This window comes from Pholis gunnellus (genome assembly GCF_910591455.1).
Source record: "Pholis gunnellus genome assembly, chromosome: 11".
NCBI classification, from domain to species: Eukaryota; Metazoa; Chordata; class Actinopteri; order Perciformes; family Pholidae; genus Pholis; species Pholis gunnellus.
The window spans coordinates 24,384,544-24,404,543 of NC_136538.1; the positions used below are offsets into that span (position 1 = coordinate 24,384,544).

Genomic DNA, 20,000 nt, shown 5'->3' on the forward strand with positions numbered 1-20,000 from the left:
AAATATGAGACAAATAAGAACGTTTGCTCTCCAAATCTGGTGGATTGAGATCGTTTTGTCACCCAAAGACATGTTACACGTTGACATAATACACACAGTGATGTCATCAATGTTGTTTTCTATGTAACTTCCTCTTCCACCTTGAATTGTTGCTGAATGTAATAAAGTTAAGTTCTGTGAAAGCGTGTGATCCGTCCCTTCTGTGTCTCTAAAGCATTAAGTCAACATGTTGAACCTGATGAGCAACAAGTGTTTCATCTCTGGGACTCGATTATTACGTCTGTCTTTTTTAATTAATGTTGTCCATTGATGGATTCAGCTACAGGTCATATTAACACTGTTCTCCACTAAACCATATAAATGCTCCAGGTGAGGCTTGAACTCAACCTCGGCATGACTCCACAGCGTACTGTCTTATAAGTACCGCGCGCTGACCGATTGCGCCACTGGAGCTCAGTTCTGCAGAATATTCAGATGAAGATGATTCAACATTTGCCAAATCCTCCATTTAAATATCAACGTGCCCGGTGCTGGCTTATTGTATCATACCAGAAACAACGTCACACACACTTAAAGTGATCACAGGTTCAGATCCATTATCATACGTAAGAAACACAGAACTGAGCTCCAGTGGCGCAATCGGTCAGCGTGCGGTACTTATAAGACAGTACGCTGTGGAGTCATGCCGAGGTTGTGAGTTCAAGCCTCACCTGGAGCATTTATATGGTTTAGTGGAGAACACAGTGTTAACATGTTTAAATCATGGACTAATTGTCTGTACACGTTTGAACTGATGATATAATGGGTTAAATGCAGCATTCAGTGGAAATACGGTCGTCTTTGGTTGTGAAACAGTTTGTTTAACTAGTTGAACTAAAATGTGGTCTGAAGCTCATCCACTCGTGGCTCTAGATCCATAGTTAGTGCACTAACATGAGCGGTTTTAATGTTATCACACTATTCCTGTTCCACTGGTGCAGATGTTATCACTCTCGGACTAATTGAGGAAAATGTTATCTTATCTTATCTTACAGCCCAAACACAACTGTGATTAAATACAACCTCTTTGTGCATTGCTTCGTGTCAGATTATGCACTATTTAACGAGCACAAGAGGAGCTAAAGACACACTCGTGCCGTCACAAACAGTGAGAGACTGATGAGGAGGTGAGAACAGGTGCAGGGCTAACGAGGGACAGGTGAAACTAATCAGGGCGGGGCAGACAATCAGAACAGGCGGGAAAAAAGACAGGAAGTGAAGCGAGAGGAGAGTACCAAAATAAAACAGGAAACACTAAACATGAGCTAAGAGCAGGGAACATTATGAGGAGCAGAATGTGAATGTGAGTGTTTATTCTGACACAGTATCACACCAGCAGCAACGTCACACACACTTAAAGTGATCACAGGTTCAGATCCATTATCATACGTAAGAAACACAGAACTGAGCTCCAGTGGCGCAATCGGTCAGCGCGCGGTACTTATAAGACAGTACGCTGTGGAGTCATGCCGAGGTTGTGAGTTCAAGCCTCACCTGGAGCATTTATATAGTTTAATGGATAACAGTGTTAATATTACCTGTTTATGTAAAGCAGCTGCTTCCTTTAATAGTAACCAGAGTATCTTCTAATCAGTGAACACAACATTAATTTCTCTAATATAAGATCATTCTAGAGCTCTACACAATAGCTGGAAGCTTCCTTCAGGATGTCGTTTATGTTTTAAACACAGATTACATCCGTCTTTTTCTAATCACCACTGGAATCTATTTCTACACACAGTATAATACACACAGTATAATACACACAGTATAATACACACAGTATAATACACAGTATAATACACACAGTATAATACACACAGTATAATACACACAGTATAATACATGTACAAATTAAAGCTCTGCAGCATTTCAACCAACATAAAGTAGGAAGCGTCCAAACATTCAGGAACACGGTAGAACTTTCTGTTTCTGATGAGTTTCATGTAGTTTCTATTGTTTGTTACTGTCCATCGATGGGGGTCTGAATACAGCCGTTAGATAATATTAATCCATTAAACTATATAAATGCTCCAGGTGAGGCTTGAACTCACAACCTCGGCATGACTCCACAGCGTACTGTCTTATAAGTACCGCGCGCTGACCGATTGCGCCACTGGAGCTCAGTTCTGCAGAATATTCTGTTGGATAAAAACGTGAATTTGTGAATAATTACGGGCATCTTTCCACATCAAGAATGTTGGCTTTTTGTACTTCACAATGCTATTATAGTATGCTAGTTATTGGTAATGTTTAATATTGGAATATCTTTCTATCTCAGTACACACTGTGGGTTGCAGGTGTTCTAACAGCAGTTTGAATTTATTGAGCTGAAAGTCCACATAAGACTTAAAATAATTCTAAATAAAACAAAGTGGATTAAATGAATAGTTTCAGAGAGGAAGTGGATAAAACCAGGACTCAGTTGTGTTTACATTTGTATCTTGTTTTAATCTTGAGAATACAAAAATGAAAGAAAAAGCTTAAAAATACACTTCATCATCCTTTAAGTTCTGACGATTGGTTAACTTTGATTCTACATGACAAAGAAAAGATCAATAGCAGCGTTTAAACATGTAAAGATCAGTGAAAAGTATTTTACTTCTTTAAAGTTACTGCAGAGAAACTAAAGTCTGATAACGAATCACAAAGGGAAGCGAGCGATGGCTCTGTTTTTAGATTTAAGACCATAACACGTAATAAAGGTAACAAAAGTGTATAAATATATATATCTATATATATATATTTATATGTTGAGCTAGTGTATTAAAAAATGACATCACTTTTACCAATTTCTTGAAATTATTGATTACATTTTTTTCAATTTAAAGATTAAAATAAAAACAAAAATGCAATTGAGTCTAAAACCTTTATTATGAATCTGACCAGCCATCTGATCCACCACACACACACACACACACACACACACACACACACACACACACACACACACACACACACACACACACACACATTCTTGTTTTCCCCCTTTGCTGGGCCCGAACTTTTTTCACCCAAATGTGGGGTCCACCCTTTCCAGTGGCCCTACACCTCCGTAAAAAAACCTTCATTATGAATCTGACCAGCCATCTCATCCACCACACAGACACACACGCGCACACACACACACACACACACACACACACACACAGCAGGTAAAATATATCCGGGGCCGTGGTGCAGATCCCCAGCCCGCTGGGCAGGCTCCCCGTAGGCTGAGCAGTGGTGGCAGCCATCACTACCCAGAATCCTCGGCCCTCTCCTCTGAACTAACGCTGCAGCAGCAGGTGTAGCTGAGCTTTATAACTGCAGACACACCCTCCGTCTCAAGTGAGCTGCTGTGAAACAAACACTGAGGAGGAATGTTTGAGCCTCGGGGGGGTCACGGAGTGAAGAACCAGCTCACTGGGTTCTACCATCTTTATGAGCCCCTCCTGCACACAGGAGCTGATCTGAGTTTCTATTTTCAGGATCTATGATTGTCTTTATGGCTGAAGACATTTTTGTTATTATTTCAACAACTTCAACCTCACCGATACTTTGAATTCACATCTTAAACATTTTGAATTAATATTTAAAATGTGAAAGATGTCACTCGTGGTCAAATACCAGCAGAGAGACAACAGTCACCTGACTATTCATCTTTTCACAAACATAATCATTTACGATATTTCATAAACACAACTGTGAAGACAGAAGTGTCCAAAAGACTGTATTCATGTAACGAGCGGAATGACACGTGTTTTCTTATATATAACACGTCGGGCTAATTTCAAGGCTAATGTGTATTCAGATGCTCTGAATCCACACAATGATGCAAACATAACAGAAGAAAGGTGAGAATCTTACTGACGTTCACTGTGTTGTTTACGACCATTAGGCAAAACCCAAACAATAAGTTCACGTGCCGTAGATTTTAATATTTACTTGCAGAGATGGTTAAAGTTCTGGAGTGTGGAGCCACTACATCACCTCTTCAGTCACAGCTTTGTTCGTTATGGAAGATGTAGAACTTGTGTCCCGAGGCTACAGAATGTGAAACCAACACCTGACGGGTTGATTAACCGCTCAGTCTGCTCTCTGCTCTCTGGGATGTTTAAGCTCAAGTCATTTCAGGAATGTAATGATTGTTAATCACAGGAAGCAGTCAGAAAGAACTCAAGACGAAGAATAAAACCTTTAAATAAAAGCTGAGATTTACAAGTGCAAATACCATAAAGCAGCTCAACATAATATACATAATACACATAATATACAAGTTTAAATTCAGAATTCTTCTTTGTCATCATTTAAAGGAACATTACAGTGATGTGATGCAGAATGGAGAGAATCTAAATGAGAAACAGGTGGAAACGGCTTCTATTGTCTCTGAATCGAGTATAACGTGTTGATCGTCTTGGACCTGCCGACTCTCTGAGGTGAAAAGAAAAGTCTGAACAAACAGAAAAAAGCAACGACGTTTGAACTCATTTATTTAATATCGGAGATTCCAAAAACACCTGCAAAAGGACATAATTTTAATATTTACATCCCAAATGAAAATAACAACTCATGTGGAAACATAAATTCATGCAAGACATCTGAGCCATTCAGAAAAGACCAAATATAACTCGTACATTTGAGTAAAAAGAGAGAAAGTCGTCGTTTGTTCATCGTAAACACGGAGAAAACAAGCAGGAAATAAAGTCTTTGAAATATTCCAGGGTTAGGTTTCTTTGTAATGGTGCAAACCTCCAAAGATGATTTATTAAGTTTATTAAATGCTTAAAGTTACTTTGATTTCTAGAAATGTTTACTGCATCTGTAACAAGATTGTGTACACGTTAAGAAACTCAGGAAGTGTTTGAGGGTCGTTGGTCATTTTACCTGCAGAGTAAAGTAACCAATGAATGACACAGAACGTCCTCTAGTTCATCAGCTAACAGGTCAATCATATTTAAAGTGGCACTCCACTGATTTCACCTGATGTTAAGTCAGAGGGCGCGGTCACACCTGAGCGACTGAAGCCAAATATTCGTGTTGAATTTGGCCGGATGCCAAACAGACTTGTTGGTTGAGGCTGTTCACCAAAATTGGACTCAAAATTGGACTTTTGGTGCTGACAGATTTAAAAATGTGTCCTTGTTACTGTGATTAATCCGTGAACAATATTTACTGTAACTACGCTCTGCCTCAGAAATAGTCTTGCTGTGTTTTTGTTTTGTATTTTGGGTGAAATGAACATTTAAGATGTTTCTCTTGTTTGGTAAAAAACGTAGTCATACCTGTTCCTATACCTTGAATTAGTTATTTACTCTCATCGTCCTTCCTTGTACTCTGTACTATATATTTTATTTCTGAAAAATTTGAACTTGAACAGACTCTTGTCACCAAACTGCTGCCTTTCAGATTAAGACAAGAGTAAATTGTGGGGTAATAATGTTCAGGCCGACCTCGCTAACCAGAACAATCAACATTCATCAATACTCATTCAATACTTAGTCCTGCTGAAAACATAGAAAAGAGCACAAACACAAAAGGTGTTCCGGTCAGCTGGTCAGCTTGGTTTCTTCTCCTTTTGGTCTTCTTCTTGGTTTGTGTTTCGGTTTTTTTTAGGACCTCTTCCATCGAATGGCAGAGAAGATGGTATGCAGGAAGTAGAGCAGAGTGGCCACATAAGACATCACCTGAAAACACACACAGAGAGATAAGAACACAGGTGGGTTCACAACTCATAAAGCAGCTGGATGAGATCTTATCTTCATGAACAGAAGTGGATCTGGTCTGTGCTGCCTTTGAAAGGAGTAATAAAGTTTTACAACGTGATTGCTTGATGCCTTTATTAGCAGAAAAATCCACCTCCTTCTGAAAAATACTACAGCGCGGTGTGTAAAGAACATAATATCACAAACTTTATAACTTTTTCAGAAATTCACATTCTCTCTTATTAATTAATAAACACAGGTTAAGTTGGAACAATCACAAAAAGCTGTTTATTAGTGTTTTATTGAGTAACAGCATATCAGAATAGTGTAGTATATATTTAAATAGGATCTGTGTGTGTGTGTGTGTGTGTGTGTGTGTGTGTGTGTGTGTGTGTGTGTGTTTGAATTACCACTGCAGCAATGTTCAGTCGGTAGATTTTGAAGGGGCCAAATATGGTCACAACCTGGCCTGTCTGAAGGGTGACGTACGCCAGCTCCACCGCTGCACTGAGGTAGAAAACCACCGCCACGAAGTGATACCCCACGTCCTGAAAAAGACACGAGGAAGAAGGAATGAAGGTGATATACACCGCTCCTGCATGCTGCGGACATTTTTGTTGTTACATTTCGAGAGAATCGTATTTTTTGTCCTGGATTGACGGAACACAAATACATTTAAAATAACTGCGGATGTGTGTGAATCACGCACTTTTGTTGCATTTTAGTTTTGTTTTTCGTTTGAAGCCAAACCATAATGTTTTGTATCTTTACCAAGCCGAACCAAGCAGTTTTGTAGCGTTTTGTGTTTCAAACTGTTCAAAATTGTATTCTGGGAGAAAACACGTGCAGCGTTCAAAACTTGTAGCAGAATGTAAACTTCAAGTAGACGCATGTTTCTGGTCCCGTACGCACACAGCTCACACCGACGTGAAAGCAAAATAAGGGTTTTATGAGTACAATCAATCGTGCAAGTTGGAGAAAACAAATTATTTACTTCCTAAAAATGCCGGTGTTTATCTCAACACAAAGATGATACAAGTTAATCCACAACTCGGTGCACAACATAATCCACAACAACACCATGCGGCTCCAAAGTGACGGCACATTACATCACATTCAAAGTAGAAACACTTCTGATTAAAGTTCAACATGTAAATGCTCAGAATTTGGCTCTTAAAATACGTTTCCTTCAAAACTTAATCTAGAACGCAGTTTAGTTTAATGGGAATGTTGCACATGTTGGTGTAAAGTTGGCCATCTATCTAAATGGCAGATAAACGGCGGTGGGCGTGTCTCACCAGGGAGGGCCAGATGCTGCCCTGATTGGCTCCGCAGAGGAAGATGAAGAACCAGATCGTCGTCACCACGAAGCAGAAGACGGACACGAACATCACCCAGCCCAGAGGGTTGGGCAGAAAGACGTCAGTCGACGCCACCAGCATCCACACCAAACCTCCGAAAACCTGCAGGGCCACACGGGTGAGGGAGGAAAGGGGTGAGAGGAATATAAAATGTAGTGTCACATGATAATGTAGAATAACAATTATTGGATTACCAGAGGTAATCCAATACTTTGTAGACCTCATCATCCAGTTATTCCACTTGAATGGAGGTTGTAAATTTTTTTTTCACATGATTTTAGCTCTGTTTTTGGTCTCCTCCACCAACTTCTGGGGGAAAAACCTGTGTTTTTAGCTGCTAAATGCTCCACTGTGATCATTTTTGGATCAGAGGAACTTTTTGATAGTTTTAAGAACTTTGTTCGAAGAACCCCGATTATTATTGTTTCCGCAGAGCAAGAACAAGGAAAGATTGTTAGCCATTTTTAGTGACTTTTTTTTTTAGCTCTTATTCCAGAGTAGATTCTCTCCAAGAACAAGCGATGTAGGTGTACCGTGATTGGTCGAACACGTGAGCCAATGCTTTCACTGGCAACCCAGAGGTTTCTGAAGAGCCGTTGTGATGCTCTAAAAAGACAGTTAGCAGCTAGTCACTCAAAGAGGCCACGCCCTCAATTATGCCTAACTTTAAATGTAAACAAATTTAAATGTGTGTTTTATAAAAATGTACCCCGTACAGTTGTGATGAACGGCTATAAAAGCTACAGAGACCAACACTGTTGTATGTACCAGGCTGTAAACAAGAAGCCTCGAGTTCGGTGATTTTGAGGTCGCCATCTTGGAATACAGCCGTCGCCATCTTTGCTTTTTCGCAGCCGATAAACTGAAGTTACCATATTTGGACTGAGGAGGAGTGACGTAGAGACGCCGTATACGTCTCTGGTAGAGACCTGTCAATCACAAGGTAGCCCCGCCCCTAAAGCATCCCCTGCTTTATGGTCTGTGTGACTCTAAATGGACCATCATCTACTAAATGAACATCATGCTGTATTGAAGAAGACTTGAAACTAGAGATTGAGACCATAAACTCATGTTTACAATGTTTACTGAGGTAATAAATCAAGAGAGAAGTAGAGTCATTTTCTCATAGACTTCTATACAACCAGAGGAGTCATTAGAGAGAATGCAGCTTTAACACATGAAGCTTTGACTTCACTTTAAAGAACCGAAGGTTGCCGCCTGGTTAATACTGGTAGTCACAGTCAGAGTGTAGACTCGCTGTCGAAGGGTTTGGTAACCCATTTCCTCTTTCTGCTAATTGGTTTTGGATGACACACAACATGGCGGACCCTCCACGCAAAACATGTAAACGGAGTGGAAGTGTGGAAGGAGATGACGTACAGAACGGATTGGAATTGGGCCAAACATAATGCTGTCCCTCTTGGGTGTACTTTCAGTCTTTTGTCTCTCCTCCTCCTTTGGCAAACATTCTGCAAACATTGTTTGACATCTAGATGGAACCATTTGTTTCTGTGATAAAAGCCGCTCGTGTGTTGATTTTCATGACGCAGCAAGACTTTCTCCTTGAATAAATTGAACATGTTGAAGTGGAAAAAAGGGTCTATTGTGTCCTAACTTAAGGTTAAGGCGCCACACACACATACAGGCCTCACAGGTGTCCTCACGGCTCAGTCAATCAGCATTAAGCCCTCATGTGCATCAGGTGTGCAGGAGCAGACACACATTCAGACCCACACAAGCAGCGTTGCCTTCTAGAGAGGACATTTACTGCAGCAGCAAACAAACGCTGTCATCCTCTCAGTGATCAGAACTGAACACATGAACTCATGGCAAACCAAACAAAAGGCCCTCTCCTCTTTTCATAGCACTCGTGAGATAGTCAGGGTTATGTGAACAGCTCTTCATCTGACTCTATGGAGACATATGTGACATTTTAAAAGGTTGGTTTTCTGGTTAGTTTGGACATATTATGTGGGATTCTCTAAAAGCAAAAACATAGACATGTAATACTTTAACAAACAGTCACACCTTTAACAAGTAAGTAAACAGGATTATACATTTTGCATCAGCTCATTCAGTGTCCATTTGTAATTATTCAGTTATACTTTTCTGCCCTGATTCTTAAACTCTAGCAGTCATTCAAAGTGAAACGTGCCTTTTTTCTACTCTCGGTAACCGACCTCACAAATGCAGTGAAACCAGGTTTCTCTCAGCTGAGTCAACGCGGTGAGTTCAAAGTCAGGACACATCTATTCATAATCCAGCTGACCAACATTCAACATGACCACATGAAGAAGAATCAAACCAACCAGCAGCAGGTGGATCAGATATTTATTCTACACGGACACATTCATTCAAACACAAACTCTGATTTTCACCTCGAATGACCCCTTTAAGAAACGTTGAGGTTTTCTGGTTCTTGTACTGACTGATTTATTTCTTCAAAACAAGTCGATGCGTCATTTTAAGTCTACATGTGTACGTGTGGATTTTATTTTGGAAACTTTGAAACCGTGATTGAAGAATTTCAAATGAAGTTCTGTGGTTTAAATAAAGTTTGTCCACATGACATGAAGAGTAAAAAAAAGTATTACTTTGAAATATGTATGTTTGAGCACAACAAAAATCACATTTGTTTTAAATGTCTTTGGATATATGAAGCTTTTCATAATGTTTAAAAATGAAAAACATGCTAAACATTATCTGTCCTGGTTCAAAAAGAGTTTGACCGGTTTGATTCAGAAAAACCCTGATGTTATATTCAAGATAGTTTGGCTTCTTTTGAAATTGTACAAAAAAATCAAGTCTGTTAGCATGTTAGCAGTAGCAACTACAGTAGCATGTATGATTTTTTTAAAGCTCTATAATTGTTTTCTCACAGTTTTAGCAACAAAAACAGGGAGATTATTATAATTATATAAGAAGTCTCGACTCTTAAACTCAAGCCTCCGATGAAAGCGAAACACCTGATGGAGCTCGAGCACAATGACGAGAAACCGAGGAGAGCAAACACGGTTCATTACTGTGAAAACATTATCAGCCTTATCTCTACTACTCTTATCTTCACCAGAGGAACTCTACACATTCATTTACATTCCAGGGGAGAGAGAACTGGAATGCAGCCCATTCAAATAAATATCTATCTTTAATCTTTTTTTATCTTTAAGTCAAAATGTTGATTCACGTGGTCAAAACAATGTTCGTCACAAACCATTAAACATTTTTATGTCCACATTTTAGTCAAATCTTTGTTGTTAATGCACTGATCAACTAACAACTTTTAGTCAATTAGCGTTAATAACTCGTCTTCTTTCAGACTAGAGGAAAGGAAACGTTTCTACTTAATTCACCAAAAGTTACCATTAGATAATGCCTAATTTGCATATTTAAAGATAACATTACAGAAAAGTTGTAACACAAAGAATCCTCCTCTTAGTGTGAGTGATGAAGTGGTGAAGGTTCATGGTGATCTCTATGAGTTCATGTGTTGACTCTTCACCTGTAGAGTCTCTAAATGTCTGTAATGAACTAAACGTCTCTTTAAAGGACGTTTTCTCTCAATGAGTTTGTTCTCAGACTCTGATGATAAATCTCCACTTCAGCAGCTCTGACACACACCAAACTCTACACGTTCACTCCTCTCTATGTGCTGAAGGTTCACACAGAGGGGTTTGTTCACACATCACTCACACACTCATTTATACAACATTTTAGTACTAAAAACATGGAGGAAATAGATCTGTTGACAGTATTTTCTGATTTATAGAGTGATACAAAGAAATATAAAATTCCCTCTTTAATACGTTTTAACTCTAATATGTCAACAACATGAAACTTTGAACCTGGATTTATCCAACGTTCACATTATGGAAGTTATTTATCCAACGTTCACATGAAGATATTTTCCCTGCCCTTTATTAAATAATATATCTGACCAGAGTGTAAACATTACCGGTTCCTCTCCAAACCTGATCAGCAGGTTATATCATGAGAAGGAGAACTGGCCAGCAGCCAGAAAAGAATACCCGAGCCAGCAGATAAACGTTGTTTAGAGGTTTAGATTCACACCTCCCTCTGCAGCTCAAGCTGTTTTTCCGCCTGTGTCACACAGATTTAATCTGCAGCAGCTATAATATCATATTCCTTCATTAAAATGTTGTCTCTTAATTGTGAGATTGTGAAAAGTTGATAACGGCCATTGCAAGATCAGTAAAAACAATTGAAACATGTTGTAGTTTTAAAGATTATAATATTCATATAATATAAAATATGAAAAAAAAGATTCTGTAAATGTATAATAAAAAAAAAAGAGGTCAAACTAATTAAATGCATCAGTTATAGAAATGTACTTTCATGACATTTATTTTTGGATCCAACTTTCAAAGAGTATTTTTTTTTAATCGAGCAGGAAATAGTTTTTACATCCCACGTAAAGTTTGTAGAGTTAGTAAAAGTTACTTTGTTGCAAACTGTTGCATGTCAGATATTGTTGCATCACCACGAGGACGACGCTTTAGCTTCTTGCTACATTGTTGCAGTCTGGTCTCCTGAAACGTAAAACTTTCCATACGATGTAACAGTCAGCTACGTTTCCAGCGAAACGTATTTCCTGGTTTCGTTTCTAATCAGAGTTTGTGTGACTCCACATGAGAAGGAGCAGGAGTCAAACAAACAGACTTTCACCCAGGAGACCGTTGTTTGTGTCCCATGTGGAACCAAGTCAATGTTCACTTATCACCGTAGCTTAAATAATTAAACAAATGCAGTCATTTTGAGCCAAAACAAGATGTTTTAACAAAACATAACCAAGTAATTTAATTCCGTATTTGTTTTGTTAACCACGTGTTGAGAATGACATTAGTTGTATGGGAATGACTCATTACACACACTTTTAATTGTTTCTTTTTATAAGTCTTTGTATCGAGAGAAAATATATATTTTTGCATTTTAGAAGAATTATTTATGTATTACAGTAAAGCTACAGCATCACACACCTCTGATAGAATACTTAAACATATACTGACTTCTGTCAAAATGTCTTTTCATAATTTCTTTTTTTTCCATTTGCTGCTAAAAACCTGTTCTGCTTGCTGTTTTCCCGTCGCGTTGACAACCTGTGTTAGTTCCTTTTGGGAACAACAAACCGACTGGTTGCCAAGTTTTCTCTCAGCGACACGACAGTACGCATCATTAATAGGAAATATTTTAAAAAGAGTTGTTCCAAAAAAACATGATTTATGTGATGACATCAGCGGATAATACTGGCCTGTCCATTTCCATCCAAACTTTGTGTTTTAAATTTGCCTGTGAACCAAAATCAAACATATACATTTTACATTTCCATAAGCCTTTTCATAACGTCTGTCCACACAGTAAACAGGAGGGATCTGATAACTCTTTGACGTTTGCTGCGTGTGGAGTGGAATATCCATCAGAAGATTTTATCTGTTGTGTGTGTGGACGGCCGAGTGTTTCATCACAGGTCTGAATATAATGAGGCACAAAGAAGTGAGTGTCTGTGTGGGAGTTCAGGTCTTACTCAACGCCCTTTTTGTCTGTAATGTTGTATACTAGCCATCATTGTGTGTGTGTGTGTGTGTGTGTGTGTGTGTGTGTGTGTTGACATCGTGGAACGCTGACTGCACATTTGCATGTTTTGCATTACTTAAAATTATAGCTTCACGTTAAACATTATTCACAGTGAGTACCTTGACTTGTCCTCTTATGTAATACTTTGTACTGTACTTGCACTTGTAAATGCTGGACTTTAACTTGTTTTACATCGTGGTATTAGTACTAATATTCAAGTACACACACAAACACACACACAGCAATCAACATCTCTGACCACAGCATCCTGAATATGTGTGTGTGTTAGGATTAGTGTGATGATGATGATGATGATGAAGAGGCAGAAGCAAGATCCTAATATCTAAATGGTGCCGACTTGAGTGGGTTAGCAATGGCAGGCGGATAAAAGAGAGATTTAAAAAGTCTCAGATGGGTAAAGATGGAGAGAATAAAAAAATGAAAGATATCAAGATGAGCAGAAACTCACAAACTCGGGGATGAAGAAGATGTCAGGAATGGAGGTGAAGATTCTGCCGCCTGAGGGCAGGAAATCACCCGAGGTGGTGGAGGCCATAGTCCAGAGCGCTGTGTGTGTGCGTGTGTGCTTTTCTCCCTGAATGAGATGTGTAACTGGTTTTAATCTGCCTTTTAAAGGCGGTCTCCTCTTCCTCCTCCTCTTCCTCCTCCCCATCCATTCCTCTGCTGGAAACTTCCAGTTCAACAGGTGCTTTTGTTTGTGCAGGCTGTGAGTCTGCCCACATGTTTATATCGTGTGTGTGTGTGTGTGTGTGTGTGTGTTTAAATGGCAACCACCTATTTAAATGCACATACAAAAAAAGTGATTGTGAGGCAACTAATGGAGCACTGATGTGGGATGTAAGAGGAGCTTCCTCCAGAAGATACGCTGTTGTTCCCTGTGTGAAACAAGAAGTCAACATTGATTTAAATAACTGTAGTTATTTTAACCCAAACGACAATCTTTTCCAAAATCTAACTAAGTAGTTGTCTAAACCTAACTGAGTAGTTTAGTTGTCTAAACCTAACTGAGTAGTTTAGTTGTCTAAACCTAACTGAGTAGTTTAGTTGTCTAAACCTAACTAAGTAGTTTAGTTGTCTAAACCTAACTGAGTAGTTTAGTTGTCTAAACCTAACTGAGTAGTTTAGTTGTCTAAACCTAACTAAGTAGTTTAGTTGTCTAAACCTAACTAAGTAGTTTAGTTGTCTAAACCTAACTGAGTAGTTTAGTTGTCTAAACCTAACTAAGTACAAAGTTGTTTAATCATAATCTCATCTTTTTTATTTTTATCAGCCTGCACTTGAATAAAATTATGAACTAAAAATGGTATTGTTTATAATTTTATTTAAAGTTTTTTATGACGTTTTAAAAACCGTTAAAAAATGTAAATCTTTTAGCGGCCGAGATAAATGCAGGGAGGGAAGGTTTCGGTTAGGTTTGTAGGAAGATGGGTGAGGACAAACATGCACAAACATGCACTTGGAGAGAGAGGAAGGGAGCCGCTGGATTAAAATTGATCAGCTGTTCAACTGTAGTTTTCCTGAAAAGAACTGATCCAACCTGCAGGAAGTTACTGACACACAACATGCACACACACATTTATGTTACATTTAACATACTGTACGTCACTTTTGTACTGTGTGTGTGACAGCTTTCATAATAACAATAAGACACTTGTACTTCTGTATAAATACTTTTTTATGTACTTTTGTTGTACTTTAGAGGAGAACAAAATAAGTGTTTTACTGGAGACAACGAGCTACAACTCCACATCAGAAAGGTTAGGAAGGTGCGTTTGAGGTTCGTTACTGACTGACTGCCTTCAGATTTGAGCTAACGGGCCTTTTTAAAAAGGAACCACAGAGCTGTGAGTCATCCAGTAAAAGCAGCGTTCACGTTGCTTTGTTCTGCAGTCACGCCTTGAGTCAACCTCTTAAGGCTTCAGGTCAGGGAGGTCTGGAGATCCTCTGTGGCTGTGGAGATAAAGGTCAGCGACAACAACCAGAGGTTTGATGGGGGAGGAGTATGTTCTTCTGATGATGGAGTCAGTTTAAACACTTTGGAACAAAAAGCAGAAATGTCTTTTATTTTGTTAAGTTTATTCAGCTGTATTTATTCTGTTTGGAGGGATAACCAGTTCGATGACCACGCCTTCCAATTAAATTTGCATTTTAAATCATTAATATGCTGATGAAGTAATCCTCACAAATTAAAACTTGTCTTGCGAGTTCTAAAGCAAACAGCCAGGACATATCATGAACATATCAGCATTAATGCTGAATTAATATCTTCATCTATTTTTGTTTCATCTGTACATGTATAAATGTTTAATGCCGTGCCACTAAAGCTGCACCAACAACTTTTTTTTCTTATTCATTCAAATAAAAAGTCCAAATGACCTTAAATTATATATTTATAATGTGTTCTGTGCTTTCATATGTTTGATTCTGAGAAAACAGGGTAATGAAAAAACATGGGATTTCTACTGTTACCAAGTTTTACATTATATATATATTTTACACCACGCTTCATAGTTTATACATACAGAAATAAAATGATGGTTCCTGAAATGTTTGGAGATTCTGTTTTAACAACATTTTGAACCAGTTTCCTGTTTCAAACTTCTGTTTTTCTTGAGGTAGTGTACGTTGTGTTCAGAGAGACACACCTTAGACAACCTCCTCCACAGTGGATCTGGTTACAACGCACACACATACACACACAAACACACACACACACACACACTTCCATGGGAACCCCTTGTTGGCTCTGTCAAAATAAAAAAGGCTGTTTGTCAGCGTCAGGTGTCGTTACACACACACAATGATAAAGAATGCATTGTCTTTTAAATTCTTTATGTTAAAAAGCACACATTTGTTATCCATATAAAAAAAAATAAAACACAAATATATGCTGCTGCTGGTTCCAGGTGATCTGACCTCAGGAGACACACATACTTTACCAACATTATATTACGTTATATCTTTATGTCATGCTCTGTTAATTTATTTAATATATATATATTTTTTTATTCCATCTCCATCAACCTAATTATTTAATGTTTATATTAATAAATGTTTGTCTCACTCTTAGCTCAAAAGCTTTAAATATAAAATAATAATAATTTATCAGGATATAAACAGCATCAGGAGGACAAACGGATACATACCACAGATCTGAGTCGACATGTTTCTGTAGTTGTGTCTCAATATAGCATATATATATATATATATATATATATACTATAAATATTTATATATTTGTAGTATATATATATATACATTTATAGTGTATATATATATAATCCCTGCTCAACAGGATTATAAATATGTATATTTACACAAATACATTAAACTAAAACCTTTTCAGTATATATACTTTAAAGGTTTTAGTTTAGTGTTTTAATTAGTTTTTTATCATATATTCAATAATAAATTCATAAATCTTTTTCATAATATTGTTTTTCTAAATTAATAATCAGTTAATTAAATCAGTTACTATGTTAAATAACTAATTTTCAATCAGTTATAGTTCTTGTAATTAAAACTGTATTTATCAATAACTTTATTTTATTTCATTCACACATACATATATATTTACAGATACATATATTGCATATAAGGCAGAGGAAATCAAATCAAGACAGCAAAACAAATGTGTTTATTAACTTGCAGTAACACATGTGCACATACTTTATATACTTTATATTTATATATAAACTACTGGTTGTCTTATTAGTAAAGGCTTTATAATGATGAGAGTTAATGTAACTGTAACCTGAAGTACAGGATGGTCAAATGGAGATATAACAAATGGACTAATGTCTTAATTCAAAGCTACGGTTGCTGAATGTTTGTCCATCGTTCTCCTCTCAGCTCCTGCTCTCTGTAACACAACAAGAACAGAATTATTAAAATACTCAAATTCAGTGTATTCGTGTAATTAATCTTAACGTTACTGGACTTAAAGTGATATTTCAGGTTCACTACTCGTCTACCTGAGCTCACGTTGGTCCGTTTATGAACATGATATGAAATATGAATCATCTGTAAAATCATCACAATCTCAGTAAGATATTATTCAACCTCTGAGGTTTGAAAGTGAAGTTATTAAAAGTTACTTTTGCTTCCTTCATGATATCATGTTACCTAGACAACAACGCTGTCTGGTCGCCACGGGCACCATCGCCATGGCAACAGCGCTGGAATGTGGGAATACAAGATATGCAGGATATCGTGTGTGTGTCCGTGTGTGTGTGTGTTGTGGGTTAAACGTGAGTTAGTTTTAGGGTTAAATAAATATTTTGTTAGTTTTGATACTTGAAGAAAACGTGTATCTCTTTAAAATAAATAAATGAAAACATTTAATCTCACAACTCGAGCAGAATAATTTAAAAGTGTTTTTGTGAAGTTTCCCTTGAAGGTGAAAGTCTTTTGCTCCACATAAGAAACACAAACACGTGGAGTTCTACTCTCTTGAAGGATTTTGGGAGACGATCTTATTCGCTGTCGAGCCGGAAGAGAAGATGTCACGTCTGTAAGTTTAAAGCTACCAACAGCTGCTGGTTAGCTTAGCATAGCATACAGACTAGAAACAGGGGGACGTTGTGAAGTTGTGTTTTGTTGAACTGAATCATTTCTTAACATCTTTACATCACGAGGGCCACGTTAGAAATAATCTGTCCGTTAAAACAGATAATGAATTCCTTTTTAAAAGTAGATTTTTGAAGGTCATGACTCAGGATTAAGTAACGTTCAACTCTTATAAACATTGAGGCTGTTTGATTTCCATGTTTTTAAGCTCACAGTTATAATAATCATAATTAATCACATATACTGTTATATTATTGTTGTGATTGATCTTAATGTGAAAACACAACCTGAAGTCTGACCTGAGCCGCTCAGACTGATGCAGCCTCTCACTGCTCTGCTGCTTTTATACCGGCTATAAAAAGACCACAGCTCAGCAATTATTAACTTCTGTGTACGCTGTAACTCTACACTGCACACAAACACACATACACACACACGCACACACACACGCATACACACACACTATTGTTGAACTAATGGGTGACACTTGATGGAAGGATGAGGGATCCCCATGATAACTACATTATTCTCTGGTGACCATGAATATCCATAACAAAATCTGTCAGTAACTGGTGACGTTTAATGAACTTAAATGATATTTAACATGATTGTAACGTCGTCCTTACATGAATGTCTGTAGGAGTAAAGGATATGAGTCCTCTTTAGCATCGTCTCACAGCATCACAGTCATTAGGAGATCAAGATAATCTAATCTGTCTATTTCTTTTTCCGTCCAGACTGCAATGAATCTTTAGCTCTCATAGGACATGGCCTGTGTGTGAGTGAGTGTGTGTGTCTACCTGTACTCTCTCACCGTGGTTTCTGTTTGCTGAGAAGCATTCCCTGGTGTGGTGCTACTATCTTTCAGGCTGGAGTAAGCCAGGATAACGTGGTGTGTCTCTCTCTTCTGTAAAAAGTCCATCACATTTCATCGAGTCTCTTAATTCTAGTTTATGTTAATTGGATGAATGCAACAGCTCAGTCAGTTGAAAAAATATGTTTATTAGAAAATAGAACAATAACTAGCAGCATAAAAACATGCTAATAATGTCACTTTTGGTTCTCTTATTACAGAAATGTGTCTCATGTTTTACTGTAACCTGTTTAAGAGTTCACTTCAATCACTTCATTCGTAGAGACAACAAATCCCAACAAATCCCAACAAACAGACCTATAACCAACAAGTATTACACATTAAATATAAAGATGATCCTCCTCTAACTGGACCTCCCTCTCTACCGCGCCACACGGAGGAGGTCAAATGTCAGCTCTGTGATGTCGAAGGCCAGATGTTGACGCGTGGCGTCCACAAACACCTCTAGGCCCGCGGGTTCACCGGGTTCTCTGGCGGCGTAGATGATTCGGGCCCTCTGCTCCTCTGAAGGCGGGTCGGCCCAGCGGTGGCGGGGCAGCGAGGGAGAGTGGAGGAGGAAGTACACGGAGGACGTGTAGACTTTGAGGAACTCGTGTTTTAAGAAGGACGAGTCTCTCTAAAGACACAGGAGAGGAAGAGTTCAGATAGGTGATAGCAGTTAGAGAAACATGGTGGAGGAAAAACTATCAGGTTACTCAGACTGTCAGCTCCCTCTAGAGGTTATTACTGGTATCACATACACACACACAAACTCACACACACACACCTTCTGAGCTCTGCTCATGTTGTTCTCAGCGTCCCTCCAGACCCTCTGAAAGAAGAACACACCTCTTATATTTATTTTAATATTGAGCACAGGTTTTATTGAGTGAGTGTTGTTTTGTGAATGTAATGAATGTATTTAGGATGTCTGTGTGAAACAGATAAGATGTGTCACACTGAGGAGTTCTGAACCCTGGAAAGATTTCATTTCTGTCATTTTAAATTACACACAATAAGATTTGCCTATAATAATATTTTTGGCATAAATTTGAGAGCAAGGCGGATAAAACGGGTCCTTTTTTAAAGCCAAGTTTACGAAAAGTATCACTGGAGTGTTATAAGAATCCTCTGTTGTTTGACAGATAAGAGTTACTTTATAACGTCTAACAGACAAAATAATCTGTGAAGGTTAAAGTTAAAACTGACTGCTCAGACAATTTAACTCTGGATCCTGTTTCAAAAGCGTCTTAATTTAGCAGGAATGATTTCATGGAGGAAATACAGATGGGGTTTTTTTAGCATGAATAATGGTGAATGCATTTTGTTCATATATAATTATTAATAACTATATTATAACTACTGACCCTGAGAGCATCCAGCAGGTCCGGCTGGTCCAGCAGCTCAGGGAAGGTAGAAAGAACAGGACTGAAGATCAGATCTGAAAACAGAGAGAATGTGACGCCGTCCTCATAAACCATGAGAATATCTGACGTCGTCCTCAGAAACCATGAATATCTGAAGTTGTCCTCATAAACCATGAGAATATCTGATGTTGTCCTCATAAACCATGAATATCTGACGTTGTCCTCATAAACCATGAGAATATCTGACGTCCTCGTAAACCATGAGAATATCTGACGAATATCTGACGTCCTCGTAAACCATGACAATATCTGACGTTGTCCTCTTAAACCAGGAGAATATCTGACGTCCTCATGAACAGGAGAATATCTGATGTTGTCCTCGTAAACCATGAGAATATCTGACGTTGTCCTCATAAACCATGAATATCTGACGTCCTCGTAAACCATGAGAATATCTGACGTTGTCCTCTTAAACCATGAGAATATCTGACGTCCTCGTAAACCAGGAGAATATCTG

At 38.1% G+C, this 20,000-nt stretch overlaps 3 protein-coding genes across 3 annotated transcripts in view; 1 reads left to right on the forward strand and 2 right to left on the reverse strand.

The window, feature by feature from the left end:
- mrps5 (mitochondrial ribosomal protein S5) overlaps window positions 1-176 on the forward strand; it is an 11,457-nt gene extending 11,281 nt beyond the window's left edge. The window contains exon 12 of the mRNA XM_079168939.1: window positions 1-176. This exon is cut by the window's left edge and continues 332 nt beyond it. The gene's annotated coding sequence lies outside the window, so the exon portion shown is untranslated.
- Window positions 177-4,494: 4,318 nt separating this feature from the next.
- Window positions 4,495-13,263, reverse strand: LOC306702767 (myelin and lymphocyte protein-like). Its single transcript, XM_079168443.1, has 4 exons — window positions 13,143-13,263; window positions 7,022-7,186; window positions 6,134-6,271; window positions 4,495-5,705 (listed from the first exon to the last, which is right to left on the reverse strand). Exons 1-4 carry the CDS (start codon window positions 13,227-13,229, stop codon window positions 5,631-5,633), a joined length of 465 nt encoding a protein of 154 aa, XP_079024569.1. The 5' UTR covers window positions 13,230-13,263; the 3' UTR covers window positions 4,495-5,630.
- Window positions 13,264-18,498: 5,235 nt separating this feature from the next.
- Window positions 18,499-20,000, reverse strand: part of nphp1 (nephronophthisis 1) — a gene marked incomplete at its 3' end in the record, with an annotated part of 7,639 nt that continues 6,137 nt past the window's right edge. The window contains exons 18-20 of the mRNA XM_079168531.1: window positions 19,484-19,557; window positions 18,904-18,948; window positions 18,499-18,753 (exon numbers count right to left, since the gene is read on the reverse strand). Of these exons, the coding sequence (XP_079024657.1) occupies window positions 18,499-18,753; window positions 18,904-18,948; window positions 19,484-19,557 (374 nt within the window). The remainder of the gene's footprint in view (window positions 18,754-18,903; window positions 18,949-19,483; window positions 19,558-20,000) is intronic.